Source organism: Camellia sinensis, chromosome 1 (genome assembly GCF_055761805.1).
Source record: "Camellia sinensis isolate YWXY chromosome 1, ASM5576180v1, whole genome shotgun sequence".
NCBI classification, from domain to species: Eukaryota; Viridiplantae; Streptophyta; class Magnoliopsida; order Ericales; family Theaceae; genus Camellia; species Camellia sinensis.
The window spans coordinates 209,449,320-209,466,630 of record NC_138961.1 but is presented as its reverse complement, the minus strand read 5'-3'; the positions used below and the strand labels follow the sequence as shown (position 1 = coordinate 209,466,630).

The 17,311-nt window shown below is 32.8% G+C and overlaps 1 protein-coding gene across 1 annotated transcript; it reads right to left on the bottom strand.

Annotated features, from left to right (window-relative positions):
* Positions 1 to 7,794: 7,794 nt before the first annotated feature.
* LOC114289780 (uncharacterized) lies at positions 7,795 to 12,445 on the bottom strand. The gene is made up of 2 exons (XM_028233547.2): positions 9,740 to 12,445; positions 7,795 to 9,057 (listed from the first exon to the last, which is right to left on the bottom strand). The coding sequence occupies exons 1-2, from the start codon at positions 12,321 to 12,323 to the stop codon at positions 8,600 to 8,602; spliced, it is 3,042 nt and encodes a 1,013-aa protein (XP_028089348.1). The 5' UTR covers positions 12,324 to 12,445; the 3' UTR covers positions 7,795 to 8,599.
* Positions 12,446 to 17,311: the final 4,866 nt, after the last annotated feature.

Here is a 17,311-nt window from a genome sequence, read left to right as displayed (position 1 = left end):
TCACTTTTTTATGAACCGTTAATTTTCTGACCGTCCATTTTTTTCAAAACAAAAGTAATCCGAATACATAGTATCAGTTATCCGATCGACATGATTTTTTACAAGGATAATGTACTCAACAAATTCTAAAATGTGAACGGTTTTAATTATCAAAAATGGTCCAAAAAGTGGGCCCAATGGACCAAACTAGACTGGACTGTTCCAGAACTGGACTAGAGATAGTCCAGACCTTTTTTTTATACGTTTTTTCATAAAATTTTTTAAAAACTAATTAAATTAATCACATTTTATGGAATTTAGAAGTTCTATTAAAAATAAGTTATTATTGTCGGTGAGAGAGTATTTAGGGGATCCCAAGCAAAGGGCAAAACTGTTCCTAGCAATTGAATCACTCACTCTATTGTTCCTACTTAGAATTAGATAGGGCGAGGCATAAGGTTATCCGACCCACGAAAATCGTTCAACTCGAACCAGCTACATCTGTATGGGTGGTTTCCCAAAATTGTTAGGATCGAATGCGGTTTAAGATTTTCTTGTTTTGCGGGTTGCGGGTTTCACCCACACCCGCAAACACCCGCTCGCACTAAACATTTTTTTATTATTATTTTAAATCTCCAACTTTCGTCCAGTAACACATTAGCAACCTTAACATCCCGATGGATAATTTTGGGATTACAATGTTCATGAAAGTACTCTAGCCCACGAGCTGTGCTTAAAGCCACTCGTTTTCTTGTAGGCTAATCTAAAAGAGGATCTCCAAGCTTAAGCTCTGTATTTAGAGTTTAAAACTAATCAAACATCACTAGAAAATCAATTAAAAAATTAAATGATAACCAAAATCATACAAATATAATAGTCATTAAAATAGTGAATGATTTTGAATGATATGTTTGTGTTAGTTTAAGATTTGATTTAAAAATTTAAGATTTTGAATGTTTAACTTGTGTTAAAAATTGATTTTGTTGTGTTTTTAATTTTAGGGAGATTGACCAATAAATCCCATATTTTGGACTTGTAATCCAAATAGTCTCATATTTTTTCTTGTGATTTATTTAGTCATTTTGGATATTTAATTATTTATTTGCCCGCTACATTGGAGTGTCACATTTGGAAAAAATATACCAAAGAGTTTTTTAGTGTCACATCATACCCGTCACGTTAGAGTGTCACATTTGAGAAAAATATACTTATGAGTTTTTAATATTTCTAGAATGCCACATCATACCCGCCACGTTGGAGTGTCACATGTCACGTTTGGAAAAATTACACTAAGGAGTTTTTGATTTTTTTTAGAGTGCCACATCATACCTGCCACGTTGGAGTGTCATATGTCATGTTTGGGGAAAAATACACTAAAGAGTTTTTTATTTTTTTTAGAGTGTCACATCATACCCTCAACGTTGTCACGTTTGAGAAAAGTATAGTAAAGAGTTTTTATTTTTTTTAAAGTGTCACATTATACTCGCCACGTTATTACATTTGAAAAAAATACATTAAAGAGTTTTTATTTTTTTTTTGAGTAAAAGCTTTGGAGTGTCACATCTACCCGCCACGTTATCACATTTAGCAAAAAGTACACTATGGAATTTTTAATTTTTTTAGAGTGTCACATTAATTCTTGTCACATTAGAGTATCACATCATACATGTTACATTAATAAAAAGGTATAGCTATCTACCAAAACACTACCAAAATAAAAAATAAGACTACACAGAAAAAACTCTTCACTAATAGGACTTAACAGATCAATAAAAAAAACTTGAAACTAATTGGAGTACTTATTTGTGAGATGGGATTTATTGGTAAATATCTCATAATTTTATAAGTTTTAATTCATTAATTATTGATATTCTAAAGTAATAGGAAAAAACAGGCCCAAGTTTTGTTTTTTAAAAGAAAATTTCAAATTCGCAAATCACTCGCATATCTGCGAACCCTATCTGCATAAACCGCAACCCGCACTACGAGCGATTGCGGGTTCAATTTTTTTCAAACCATAGACATATAGGCTGGTCCAAACTGCAAACTGAACCGTCCAAAACCGATCCGTGACCACCCCTAGAATTAGGGGTGGATATTGGCCCGTTGACCTGCTTAACTTGTTTGGTCTAATCTTATTTTTTAAGGGTTTGAAAAGATTGTTTTAACCTATAGAATTAGGTTGGACAAACATTTTCAGCACAATATATTAATGGGTTATACTTTCAAAACAGTCTGACCTAACCCGTTATTAAATAAATAAATTATAATATATTAAAATATATATTTTTTGGGAGGAGATCTAGATTTTATCTTTATTACTTTTATTGAAACTCACATTTATAGTGATGTGTGATTGAATTTATTTAAAAAATTCTTTAATTTATACACAAAATCTTATAATTTTTAATCATGTCAGTATATTTATTTAAGAAATATAATATGTGATTGAATTTAATTATAAAATATTTTAATGTTTTTAACATATAACCCAATGATTGAACTTATGATTTATAATTATTTTTTGAATCGAGCTTAGAAAGGTGTAGAGAGGCCCAATGTTAGAACCAAACTAGGCCGGATTTAGATAAATATAAAATCTCTTATTATATAATATCGATTTGACCCAAACCCTTCTGATTGGAAGAATGCCCACCTCTATCTTGAATATAATAGTTTTAGGCATAGTTTGGGAAGTTGATTTTGGTAGGTTAGGGGTTAAAATAGCCACAAAAAACAAAATAGGTTATTTTAGCCACAAAAAACGAAACATCAAATCCAACCCATAATCATTACACTCTTCTCTCACAAAAAAAGTCAAAAAAGTCAAAAAGCCAAAAAGCCAAAAAGCCAAAAAGCTCTTCCCAAACCAGGCTTTTTAGCCCCAGGCCAAAATAGCCAAAAAGCCAAAAAGCCAACCCACTTCCCAAACGGAGGCTTAGTCGCCGTTTGGCAAAAAAAAAATTAGTTGGCTTTTTGAAATTTAGACTTTTTTAATTTGGGACTAAAAGGTTCATTTAACAAAAAATTTTTGACTTTTTTAAATTTTATGAGAAAAAAGCGAAATAATTAGTTTGGATGTAGCATTTTATCTCATTAATTTATTTAACTTATTTTGTTGTTTGTGTTTTTTTAATCCCACGGAACGTAGCCAAATGAAGCCTTAGTTTGATTTCACTGTTTGGCATATAACTAACAATAATTATGATAGAGACTTCTACACATATATATAACGCTTACAATTCCTATGCTCATTCTATCCATACATATAATATAGGATTCACACATATATAATTGAACTCTGCACACACGTCAAAGACCAAAATCAAATTAAAAGTCATAAAACCCTTAAAAAAAGAATCTCAAACATTTTTATAACCCAAAATTGCATTTTTGCCAAACAAACCAAAGACTCTCTCAAGTCAGCAAGTACAGCCGAACCAAGAGGGCAAATATTCCTTACCTTTTCAAGCAATTAATTCCAAAGTGGAAAATAGCCAAACACACGACTTTCCACACAATATTTGTAAAAAGAGAATCCACTCTCCCCAGCTAAATTCCAGCACGCAATACTGTGTACTAAACAGAGAGAGAGAGAGAGAACATTCATTCACTATGCAAATCAAGACCCTCAAAACTATTCTTGAAAATAAAATTAATGCGATCTATCAATCAAAATTTGTCCTCAAAATCAAGGTTCAAAACCCACTGCAAATCGTGCATGTACGTACCATCCAACGGTGATGGGGCATTCCAGGTTATCATCGGGATTGATCGCAGATCTGAAAAACCCAACATTGGTATGTCAAATCAGAGTCATATAAACCCTACGTTGTTGTTTAGTACATGATATGAGTTGATACGATACAACACACAACATTACAAAGTGTATCTACGTGGCATTTTTTGTCATGGGTCTAAACAAAAAAAGACAAGACACGGAGCAGTTACAGTGGACGAACCAGCCAGCACCCACCTGGCAATAGCAAAATCGCCGTTTGGTTTAGGTAAATTATAAATTACATTCTGACATTAAAAGGCCCGTTTGATAAGCATCTCAAATTATAATCTGAAAAATAACTTAGATTCTCAGTAGGAGTACTGGGGTCTTTTCTAATTGGCCAAAAAAATTGTTTTTTTTTTTTTGGGGTTTCTGCCAGTGGCAGGCTGTCACGTGGCACTAGGGGGTCATTAGGGGTGCCCCTAGTTGGGGGTCGGAAGCACTGCTGTTATAATTTCACCTATTGATTTGAGTTTGTTGTTTATTTTAAGCTTTCAAATCATAATTCTACACTCATTTTTTAAAACTCAATTCAAAATATAATCGTTACTTTTCAAAATTCATAACCAAACACATAATTCAAAACTCTTTTTAAAACTCAATTCAAATTAATATTTTAATTTTGTTAAGATTTTAAATATTTAAATATTTAAATATGTTACGATTTTTTTCATTTTTTAATTTTTTTGAATATTTTTAAATATTTTAATTTCAAAATATTACGATTTTAATTTTTTAAATTTTAAAATATTTTTTAAAAATAAATTCAAACTCTATTTTATAAAAATATTTTTAAATATTTTAATTTTTTTGTTAGGTATTTGGTTACGATTTGAGTATAGAGTTATGAAACTAATATGGATTTTCGAATTATGTATTTGATTATGAGTTTGAAAAATAATTTCTTAATTGAGTTTTGTTTTATGTGTTTGGTTACGATTTGAGTGTAGAGTTGTTTTTAAATTTAAAATATTAACATTTTAAATTATTTAAATTTTTTGAATATCTAAATTATTTAAATTTTTATGATTTAAATTTTGGGGGATGCACCAATAAATCCCAAATTAATAACTTATGCACTGTTTAGTCCTAAAAGTTTTCTTATAGACTGAAAGGTCTCATTACAATGTTAATAACATCAGATACAATGTTAATAACATCAGAGTCATGTTACAAACATTGGATTTCAAACATCTAATGTTCATCAAATTTCAATAATGTTTGAAAATATAGGATGAAAAACATCTAATGTTCATCAGATTTCAATAAATTTTGAAATTATAGAATGAAACATCAGATCATTTACATCATTCACATCATGTTGATGTAAAAATGGGACTAAATGGAGCATAAGAAAACTTTTAGGACTAAATGGTTCAACGTTTCAAAAACTAGGACTTATGGGTAAATTTTCCTTAAATTTTTTGAATCTTTATTTTAATTTTTTACTTGTTAAATTTTTTAGATTATTTAAATTATTTAAATATTTATGATTTAAATTTTTTGAATATTTATTTTGAAAAAAAATTATTTCCTTTGTAGTATTTTCAATTAAAAAATTGATTAATGTTATTTTCTGTTAATAATAAATTTTTTTAATTGAATTTTAAAAAGAGTTTGGTTATGAGTGTTGATCAGAATTTTCAATAGTGTGAAAGTAATGTGTTTTGTTATGAGTTATAACAATTTGAATTAAGTTTTGAAAACTCTTTCCAAAACTCATAACCAAACAAATTTTCTTACTTAACATTTCAAATCAAACTTTCAAAACACAATTCTACACTTAATTCAAAACTCAATTCAACACTCATTCAAAAACCATAACCAAACAAATTTTATACACTCAAATTATAATTCCACAACTCACAAACTCAAAATACAACTAATACTCTCAAATTATATTTATAAAACTCTACCAAACGCAGCCGGAATTTTTAACTCTATAAAAAAATCTCATTTTATTAATAAATTATCAATTTAATTAACAATTTTAATAATATCATAAATTTATTTCAATTAGTAATTTAAGAAATTTTATTATTATATAAAGAACGGTTAATAATTTTATTTTTTTAATTAATTTTGTTAAATAAAAGTTATGACAAAAACATTTGTAACTTTTCAAATTACATATAACAATTCCTATTTTAAGCAAGAATTTTATTTTTTAATTAATTTTGTTAAATAGAAATTATGACAGAGAAATATTTGTTACTTTTCAGATTACATATAACAATTCATATTTTAAGCAAATCTCAGTAGGTATATTTATAATTTATGCATTTAGTTTTCGAACTTTTTAAAAAAATTGAATTAATTTTTTTAATGGATAAATTACACTCACATTCCTTGAGAATTTGACATAACTACATTAGATTCTTTAAAAATTTTAATTCATATAACACTTGGTCCCATTTTCATCAGAAATCCTTTAGTTGTATGAATAAAAAAATGATGATGTCTTTCTTTTACATTGAAATGTATACTTTATCTTGTGTATCTTTCTACCATCTATGTTATTTTTGATCTATTTAACCTTACTAAAAGAGAAGTAATGATAATTATGTTAAAAATGTAGAGTTTGTTATTTTTTTAAATTTTTTTTTAAAAGAGGTCAATATAATTTAATATTTTTTTAACATAGTTAACTTTTTCATCTTTTAGTTTTTAAAAATTATTTTTTTATTTTAGTTTTTAAAAATTATTTTTTAAAAAACACCTAGTTCAGCCATATAAATTTTTTAAAAAAATTAGTTTAAGATCCCCGATATTATAATTTTATAAGATAAAAGACATGTAATATTTTATTGTAGTTAAAGTTCCTCGATATTTTCACAGAAATTTCTAACTCTTCAAAGAGAAATTTCAACCAATTTATCTGCAACGAGCTGAAATTTCTCTAATACTATTATTAAAAGACCTTAACTAATAAAAAAAAAAATTGGACTTCTCTTACTATTCAAAATTGAAAAATGATATTTCACTAATGTTCCTAAATTTTAACCTACTATTTTCTTTTTATAAGTCATTCCATGTTTTAATTTTAAGATTTGGCATCTCTCAAGTTGGGCATTTCAATTTGAGAGAGTGTTTAAGTTTAGTAAGCTCATTTTAAAATAAAATTTGATGATTCAAACCATCTATTTTGTAAGACTCATTGAGTAAAATATTAATACAAAAGATAAAGATAATCAGACATCGATAGTTCTATGTTTGAATTAAATTTATATTATAAAAATTCTTGAAATTATATTTATCGTCCATTTTTTAAAAATAAATGAGTCAAACATATAATTACCGATGTCCAATCATTCTTATTTTTTACATAAATATTTTACTCAATAAGTCTTAAAAAATAAACAATTCGGATCACCAAAATCAGTTCCAAAATAAACCTACAGAATCCAAACACTCTCAAGTTAAGATGACAACTTAAAAGAAGTCAAAATCCCTTATTTTATGTTCTTATTATGAAACCTAATTCAAAGTTGTGTTAACTCTCGTTTGAAGTCAAAAGGACTTTAAGATGAATCCTGTTTTCACCAAATTAGCTGCGTTTAAGAAAATATTCCAAACTAGCATTTGGCTAAAAAACAAGACTCCCTAGTTCAAAAAAACAGAGAAGACAAAATTCAAACCGGTTTTGATTGAATTCAACACTTTTTTTTTTTTTTTTTTCTGAAATCAAAATACTTTCTAATTTTTTTCAACTATTTTGAAAACAATTTTCACCCAATTCCTGATTACTAGCATTGTCCGAGGGTACCACTTAATATTGTGTTGGCCAAAAGAGGAAACTCACTAACAAGCATAGCAAAGAAGGGCAGTTTGGACATTTAAACACAATCTCGATTTTGTATTCAAAAGGCTCAACAACCCATAGGACATATCTCACTTACTTCGAAACAACTTTGCTATCTTAGCATGTGCGTCACATGCAAGGAAATACTAGCGATGATACCAAAATCAGGGAACCAAAAAATTGAATTCCTATACTCCACAAATAAAATACTAAATGCAACAGCAACATAAAATTAGATAGACAAACTTTGACTTCCATTAACGTAACCATAATGATTTAGCTTTGACATCATCCTTATATTCAATGCCAACCTCCAAACCAAACACAGCTATGGCAGAGCTAATGTAAATTCAAGACTTACATAAAGATCATAGTAAATGAGGAAAGAGATACTTGCTTCATGAAAAGGGAAAGTCTGCATTCATCAAATTGACTCAATACTGTGCCCAAAGTTGAATTCAATTCAAGTCCATCTCCCCAAAACAAATACCCACGCACCCATATCCCAAGGGAGCGAGTTTTCATTTCAAGTGAGTCCTCATCTCAATTAGTGAACCCCACTGACTGACACTGTCTCGGTACTTGAAAGACACTGGACTATTGAGCCTCATGGTCCACCCCACTCTCTTGGACCTATCATTCATTTACACTGCTACTAGTACATGCCTCCTCCCCCCTCTCTATCATGAGAAATCATACACTGAAAACACAATTCATGTGCACACCAAAGCTCTAGCAGTGCCATCAACATGAGAACCAGAAGAGAGACGAGCACATCATGAACCATAATTTATGTTAAAAGAGAAAACCCCCCCTCCCCAAAATCCCACTGTACACCCAAAAAAAAAAAAAAAAAAAAAAAAAAAACACTTCAAACATTAACAAGGCCTTAAAGTTAAACAGAGCAACACCCTTCCCCCACCCCCATAATTACCCAAGAAAATAAAAGAAAGGAAAAGAAAAGAAATACAAGTACCTTAGCTAACCCAAATCATGGAAAACTAAAGCAAACACTTCCTATCCCAATAGAACATTTTTCAAATGCTAAGAAGATCAGGTGGCGATGGCTGATGATGTTCTTTTGTGTCTCTAGTTGCTGCATCGGGAGACTCGAGAGAAATGACTGGTGGAGGGGAGGACTCTGTGACTGCCATTGAGTCTCCGCCCTGTTTCGAGTTGGGTGGCTTTGGAAGCTCTGTTAGTATTTGGACAACTTCTCTCATGGTTGGGCGTTCCACAGCTTGTTCTTCAACGCACAGCATTGCCACGTAGAATACGTGCATAGCCTCGTGGAGGGGGACTGTGGCTAGTCTTTTGTCGAGGATTTTTAGCACTCCTTCCTTGTTCCCATCGGTCATCTTTCTAACCCATTGTACTATGTCTACTCCATCACCAAACTCTCCAACTGGTTTTCTGCCGCTTACAAGTTCTAAGAGAACTACGCCAAAGCTGTAGACATCGCTCTTCTCATCGACCTTGAGAGTGTAGGCATACTCTGAAAAGGGCAATTTTTGTTTCAGTCAAAAATGAACATGCAGTAATCAAATTCAATAATAGTAGCTCACAAGGTCACTAAGTTTAGTTCAAATTTGAGGTAACTAATTTGTCATGTACAATTAATGTTCCTAACAAATAGTTTAAATCATCAGTTGGACTGCATTTGAAATATTACCTATATTAAGTTTGGGAGCATAAATAGGCTCTATTTTTGCTATAAATAGTAGCATATGTTATTTTTAAATCCAAAAAAAAAAAAAAACATTAACTAAGTAGTTACAAATCATCTTCAGGTCTGAGGTCCCATTTATGGGACAAGAGACCAATCACTTGGTGAACTATCAGTCAAGAACCACCAACAGCTATTTAATGCCAATGCCAAAGCCAAAGACAAATGAAGACTGATAGTTAGAATATATACCTTCCAAGACGACCACACAACACATATCATCATGATGATACAAACAACATAGTCAAATTAGACCACAATAAACCAAAGTATAGAAAGAAATTAATTAAAGATATCAAGTTTCTCAATCAAAACAGCATCATGAGTCAAAAGTAGGCTCCTCAAGTCTCAAGTTCATTTGACAAATTAAGTACTTGGAGAAGCAAATAAGTACCTAATGAAGCACGAAAAGTTCATACTTCAATGATTAATTTTTGGAACTAGATTGTACCTGGTGCTATGTATCCATATGAACCAGCAATGGCAGACATGCATTCGGAAGTGCCCGAATCTTGCAAGAACTTGGCAAGCCCAAAATCAGCAACATGTGCTTCAAAATTAGAGTCAAGCAAGATGTTGTTGGACTTCACATCTCGGTGGAGGATCAATGGTGAACAATCATGGTGAAGATAGCAAAGCCCCTTTGCAGCCTCCACAGCAACTTTATACCTTGTGTCCCAATGTAAATGACCCCCTTTCTTGCCATGAAGCACTTCACCCAAGCTTCCATTAGGCATGTACTCGTAAACAAGAAGGTTTGTTTCATGATTTGAGCAGAACCCCAATAACCTCACAATGTGCCTGTGTCTAATCCTCCCGAGGGTCTGTATCTCTGCATTGAATCCGTGGTCATGAGACGACCCACGACTCATTGCGGGCAATCTTTTCACCGCAACCGAATCACCATTAGGCATCACACCCTTGTAAACAATCCCAGCACCACCTTTCCCTATAATGTTATCTTCCTTCAAGCAGTCCAAGACATCGTCACAAGTAAAATCTAAGCGTTGGAAAGCCGTAAGCTTCCACGCACGAGCCTCGCTCGCTTTCTTTAAAGATCGGGCCTTAATAATTGCAGCGATAGCAAAAGCAATCGAGCAAACTAGCAACCCAATAACAAGCAAGAGCTTCAAAGAAGCTGAGAATGACCCTTTAACACGTCCTTGGTGAGTGCTATTGGCAATCCCATCTTTGCAAGGACCCAAATATGGGCCACAGAGGTCAGGGTTGCCGAGGAACGAAGTATAGTTGAAGTAACTGAATTGACCAGTACCAGGAACTAACCCAGATAGATTATTATATGAAAAATCAACCGAAGTCAAGCTTTGCATCGAAGCTATCGATGCTGGAATGGTTCCAACTAAGTGATTTCGGGACAAATTCAAGTAATTTAGTATCCTCATACCTGTGATCTCAGTTGGGATTTTTCCAGAGAGCTCGTTTCGGCTGAGATCGACGAAGGTCAAGAGCTTGCACTGGCTGATTTCCGGAGCGATTGGACCCGAGAAACTGTTGTGGCTGAAATCAATCTTCGATAGCTGCTGCAATTCTCCGATTTCAGGGGGAATGTTGCCGGAAAACTGATTCCCATCGAGGAGAAGCTTCTGGACGCCGGAGAAGTTGCCGATAGTGGGAGGTAACGAACCGGTGAGATGGTTATTGGACAGACTGAGCTGTCCGAGACTGACAGAGATTGAATCTGTTTCGGGAAAGCTTCCGGATAAAAGATTGTCTTGAAGTTCAACCTGGGTGAGACTAGGCAAGCTCAATAGCCCCTTGGGAATCGACCCATTTAGATAGTTCTCTCCCATTCGAATTCGACTCAGTGACTCGCACTGCCCAAGCGAATCAGGAATGGGACCGAACAAGAAGTTACCCAAAGTGATCAGGGTTTGAAGACGATTACCAGAACACAAACTTGGAGGCAGAGTCCCAGTTAATTTGTTCGACGAGAGATCGACGAGTTGAAGCTTCCCATTTGTTCCCAAACCATGAGGAATGCTCCCAGTGAAATTGTTTTCCCAGAGTTGCAACACCTCGAGCTCCGGCAAATTACCAATGAACTCGGGTATTGAACCATGGAGCTTGTTTCGAAACAGATTGAGAAGGGTCAAGTTCTTGAGCTGGGCAAATGACGCCGGTATTTCGCCGGAAAACATGTTGTTTGACAGATCCATAGATTTCAAGCTCTTCAAGTAACCAAGCTCAGTCGTTAATGCTCCCGCAAACGCGTTCACTTGAAGAAACAGAGTGTCCAAGTTCTGAAGCTTGCTGATCTCCGCCGGAATCGCGCCGGAGAGTCCACAGCTAGCGCCGTCGAATCGGACGAGTTGGGATAAGTTTCCGATCTCCGGAGGAATACCACCGGAAAAGTTATTGTAGTAGCCAATATAGAGCTGTTGAAGGGTCGATAAGTTTCCGATTTCAGGAGGAATAGCTCCGTCGAGCTCGTTGCCGGAAACAGCCAGGTACTGGAGGGAGGGAAAGCGGCCGTATTCCGCTGGAATGCTACCGGAGAAGTAATTGCCGCCGAGGTGGAGGTGGCGGAGGCTGGTCATTTCGGAGACGAGAATGGGTAAATCGCCAGTCATGTTGTTGTTGTAGAGGTCGAGTACTTGGAGGTTTTTGAGGAGAGCTAGTTGGGAAGGGAAGGTTTCATTGAAGACGTTGTTGGAGAGGTTGAGGAATCGGAGGCCGGAGATGAGGGAGATTTCAGGGGGGATGGGGCCGGAGATCTGGTTGGCGGCGAGGGTGAGGTTGAGGAGGAAGCGGAGGTGACCCACGTCGGAGGAGAGAGTGCCGGAGATGTTGTGGCCGGAGATGTCGAGGGCGGTCACGTGGCGGTAGGAATCGCAGGTGACTCCGACCCATGTGCAGTGGCTTGTAGAGATGTTCCATGTCGAGAGAGCTGATTGGGGGTCGTCGGTGATGGAGGCTTTCAGGGAGAGGAGAGCTTTGTATTCTGGTATTCGTGCTGCGGTGGAAGGGTGAACATGCAGGTGGAGTAGGAGGAGGAGGAGAAGGATGAAGCGCATTTTTATGGAGGTTGGTTCTCTCTCTGCACACTCTGCTTTTAGAGAGAGAGAGAGAGAGGAGGTAGAAGAAGAAGAGGTAGGGAAAGAGTAGAATGAGAGTTCAGTTAGGCAGAGCGACTGAAGAAGATGAAGAATGAAGCATGATTCTTATATATTTTTTTTTTTTTGCTTTTTTGTTATATTATTAAATTTGTTAAATTTCAAAATAATAAATAAATAATGGAGTTGGCTCCTTTCTAGTTTGTTATTGAGGCATAGTTTGGGAAGACTAAATAAGTGTATTTTTTGACTTTTTATGAAATATGGGTTGGGTTTGAAGTGATGTGTTAGAGAAGTGATGTGACTTAAATAAGATCATATGACTTAAATAGAATAGTGACTTTTTGACTTTTTGACTTTTTTCAATCATGTTAAATTTGGCCTGAATAGAGAGTATTGTTGGATTATTTTGGATTCTAATTTGAACTCATCGTTATAATTCAAAGTATTCAATGTCTAAATTTTATTGATTACATTATCATTACAAAAAAGTTATGATAATTAAATGTCAATAGTTACTTGATCAAATTATATTTTTATTATAATTTATTTTGAAATTTATACATGTCATTAACTGACATGTGCTCTAATAAAATGTTTATTGATATCACATTAGTATAATTTTTTACAGAGATAATATATTCGACGAACTTTATAGATTAAACAATTTAGATAATTGAAATAGATTGGATCAAAGCCCACAACAATGGAATAATGCCGTCCAATCCGACAACGAATCGAAGAGTAGCTAATTCCATAAATAAAAAGGTTTTTATACAGTATATTTTTGTAAGAATTCAAATACAACTTATGGCTATGTTTGTTTTGTTTTTTCAAAATAATTTTTAAATTTTAAAAAAAATAAAAATTAATTTGATAAAAATAAATATTAAAAAATAAATTTAATTTGTTAAAAGTTATTTCTGCTTTCCAAAAAAAATAAGACTATATGAAAGTGGTCAATAAAATTTTTTTTTTCCCACCAAATTATGTTTTAGATATTAAAACATAAATTAAACAGAGCCCATTAAGGTGGGAAAGGAAAGTCATTATGCGACAATTAAGAGTATCTCCAATGATTTGTATTAGAGTTGCCATTGCTATTTGAGAAGTAATGCTCTATTAAATTTGATAATTATCAAAATTTATGTCAAGTTTAACATAAATTTTGGCAACTGTTATATGTATCAACTCAGTCAAAACCAACATTTTTTCTCTCTCCTTCTTCCTCCCAACAAAACATATAACTTTTTGCAAAACCAAATTTTTGCAGAACTAAACATATAAACTATTCCACTGGACGATCACTCGAACAACTGGAGTCCGACCAATCTTTCGAATGCATAGTTTTTGTGTTCGGATTTGTATTCGAATGTAAATATTTAATTTTTTTTTAAGAAAAAGTTTGAAAAAAGGTTACAAAAAATAAAAAATAAACAATAAAAAAAAAATCACTAAAAACTTATATCCAAACAACACCTGCAAAATTAGAGAGAAAGTTGGTTGAGATTTACTAAAATGACATTTGACTATTGGAGCACCATTACTATAAGAGTGTGTTTGTTTTGAAGGATTAGGGTGTGTGATTGGACTATTAGTCTCACTGGACTAATAGTCCATTGTTTGTTTATATTTGTGGGACTATCCTATCTCATAGGGAGGTGAGATTATTTCCATGGAATTGGTATCCCATCGGATTAGGCTTTGAAATGTCCATTTTATCCCCATACTATTACTTAGCAAACAATTAGAAAATAGTAAAATAGTCTTTTGAACATTTATAAATTATTTTTTTAGTGTTGTTAATTTAAAATTATATATTAAATAAAAAATTTAAGTTATAAATTATGAATTATAAATTTAATTTAATTAAAAATAATAAATTAAAAATTATGGCCTTATAAATTAAATATTTTTAGTGTCGTTAAAAAATTAAATTTACATATTAAATAAAATTATTTTTTTAGTGTTGTTAATTTAAAATTATATATTAACTAAAAAATATAAATTATAAATCATAAATTTAATTTAATTGAAAATAATAAATTAAAAATTATGGCCTTATAAATTAAAATTTTTTAGTGTTGTTAAATTATAAATTATAGATTACAAATCTAAAATTATATATTAAATAAAAATTATAAATTACAAGGGTAAAATAGTCTTTTGAACATTTATCCTTATCCAGTCTGTCTGACCAAACATTGGATTCACTAAAAATAGTCCAATCCAGACATCTAATCCCATGATTAAACAAATATAGGATACAAATCTAATTCAACCAAATAGTCCGGGGACAATATATCCCGGGACTAACAATTCGATGGATTACAATCTCCCCTTATCTAGTCTGTCCAAACAAACACAACCTAATTTGATAATTTGCTACTATTAATTATCAAATTATAGCAATAACAATACTATGGTGGTATTTAAATTTAATTATCAAATTAATGAGATGTTTGGCTATGTTTCATGTATAATGGTATTTAAATTTAATTATGTATGACTTTTTTTTTTAATATGAACTTATAATTAAAAAAATATGTAATTATGTAATTTTTTATTATTATTTAATTATTGCAACTTGCAAACCTTTTATTTTATTTATTTTTAAAAATTTGACTGTTGGTAGGCAAAACTAGAAAGGGAGGGTTGGGCTCAAATGAAAGACCCAGGCCCAAGCCCAAGGTCATGGGATGGGCTCGGGCTTGGGCCTAACCGGGCCAAAATGAGCCAGACCCACCTCGAATCGCAGACAAGTTTCAGATCACTCACAGGTCTCAGGCCATTTTTACACTCCTAATGATATGGTGGTGTTTGGGAACCTGGGTTGGGACATATTTTATTCACCAACGGAAAAAAATTTCAAAATTGATCTCTGTAGCGAAGGGAACAAGCGTTGTCCAGCTATAGGGCATTTTGTGTGTAAAATGACGTATTTACTCTCCGTTGCAATACCTGTTTGGAAACATGAAATGCATCTCTCATCTGTCTCATATCTCTAACTGAAGCTCTACCTAGACGCTTGTGTAGCTAAGAGTCGAAGACCTCACTCCGGCGGCTCACTCCGGCGGCACTGTTACGGAAGACCAAGTAGGTGATCTTCGACGACATACAAATGTACGGTTGCGAAACACCATTTCTACGAATTTTTCTTCACCGCACCGATGATGATGTATGTAATCGACAATTTTTTTTCTTCGTTGGTTGTTCAGTCACTGATCTTGCTACTGATCTTCACCTGGTCGTGTGCAACAAAAAATACATTGCTGAGCAACCCTTTTTTCCTCTTTTTCGTCTTCATTCATTTACCAATTTGTTGAGATTTTCTTCACATTTTTTTTCTTTTTTTACCTTTCTGCCATCTAAATAACAAGTAAAACAAAACAAAAAATTTCTTCGCACAGACTGTTTTTCAATCTTCATCCAATTTTATTTTATTTTTGGCGTAATTTGATTTTCTGTGTAAATTAAAAAACTTGGATTCATCAACATTTGGCATTCATCAGATTTAATAAAATTTGTAATTTACATGTGATGAATTATTAATTTGGCAAAAAAATAAATAAATCTGCTTTGGGAAATTTGGTTTGATGAATTATTAATGTGGGAAATTTGTTCTGAAATTGAAGATTGAGCAAATTATTTTCCGTTGATCATTCATATGATTTTAATTTTTTTTTGGGTGCTATTTGGGTTTTAAAAAAAATATTTAATTTTTTTTTCCCGCAAATTCAGTAAACCAAACAAAATTGTAATTAATTTTTATATGTGAAAATGAAAATAAATGTTTCCAAACAAATGTTTTTAATTTTTTAGAGAAATAGATACAATTTTCAATTAAACAAAAAATTTAATTAATTTTAATATGACAAACTAACAGCAACTTACCAATTACGACTCCGATTCGTAGCTCGAATTTGGAGGCTCGAATTTGACTCGAATTCGGAGAAGAAGAAGAAGAGAAGAAAAAGAAGGAGGAAGGATGAGGAAGGAGGAGGAAGAAGGAGAACTGGAGGGGAGAGGGCCATCAAAATCGGGCCAGAGGAGGCGGGGCTGCGCGGGGCTGCGACGATCGGCGGCGGCGGAGGCACAGGAGGGGCCCTTCTCTCCTCTCCTCTCTCTTTCTCCCTCTCTCCTCCTCTTCCCCTCTATTCTTCTCCTGTGTTCAACGAAGAAGAATAAGAAAAGAAAGAAAGAAAAGGAAGAGAAAGAAAAAAAAAAAAAAAAGAATCGCAAAACGACGTCGTTTTGCGATTCGAGTCAAAATCGGGCCACTTTTTTCGAGCTACCAGTCATTTTCCTACCAATTAATTGATTTTTTTAATTTATTGCAAACAATCGCACCAAAAGTCGAACGAAAAATGATTCAGACCTCTAAAAAAAGACCACTAATGGAGCTCTAATTTGTCTTTTTCTTCCCCTTCTTTTGTCTTTTACTTCACTGTTTGTCTTTTTTTTTTTTTTTTTTTTATTGCTTGACAGCTCACTAGAGCTGTACGGCTGCACCTCTAATTAGAGGTCTGCAGCAGTGTTGAAAGTCGGACAGATTACATTGAATAGCCACGTCAAAATTCTGCATTTGTGTGTAAGCGGTTAGAGCCATGGTGGCCACGTGGACATTAGCAAATATTTCCTATTATCATTAGGGGCAATTTGGTCAATTTATATTCCACTATCATTTCAGACACATTTTTCAATACAATAATTCTTAAAAAATCAATCACATCTTCCCAAACACACAAACTAAAAACCCTACTAAAATAGTCAAACCACATAAAAATTTCAAAAAAACTCACTTCCCAAATACCCACATTGTCACCCAATTCAAACCTTTTAGAGGGTTTATGGTTTAGCATAAATTTTATGTATTATTTTTAGAAAAAATTACAATTCAGTAGATGATTTAAAAAATAATTATAAATAAATAATAAATTTTATAACTA

Coding starts and splice junctions, on each gene's coding strand:
- LOC114289780 (XM_028233547.2), bottom strand. CDS start 12,323: ATGCGCTTCATCCTTCTCCTCCTCCTCCTACTCCACCTGCATGTTCAC. Junction 9,058..9,739: donor ATATGGATACATAGCACCAG/GTACAATCTAGT, acceptor TGCCCTTTTCAG/AGTATGCCTACACTCTCAAG.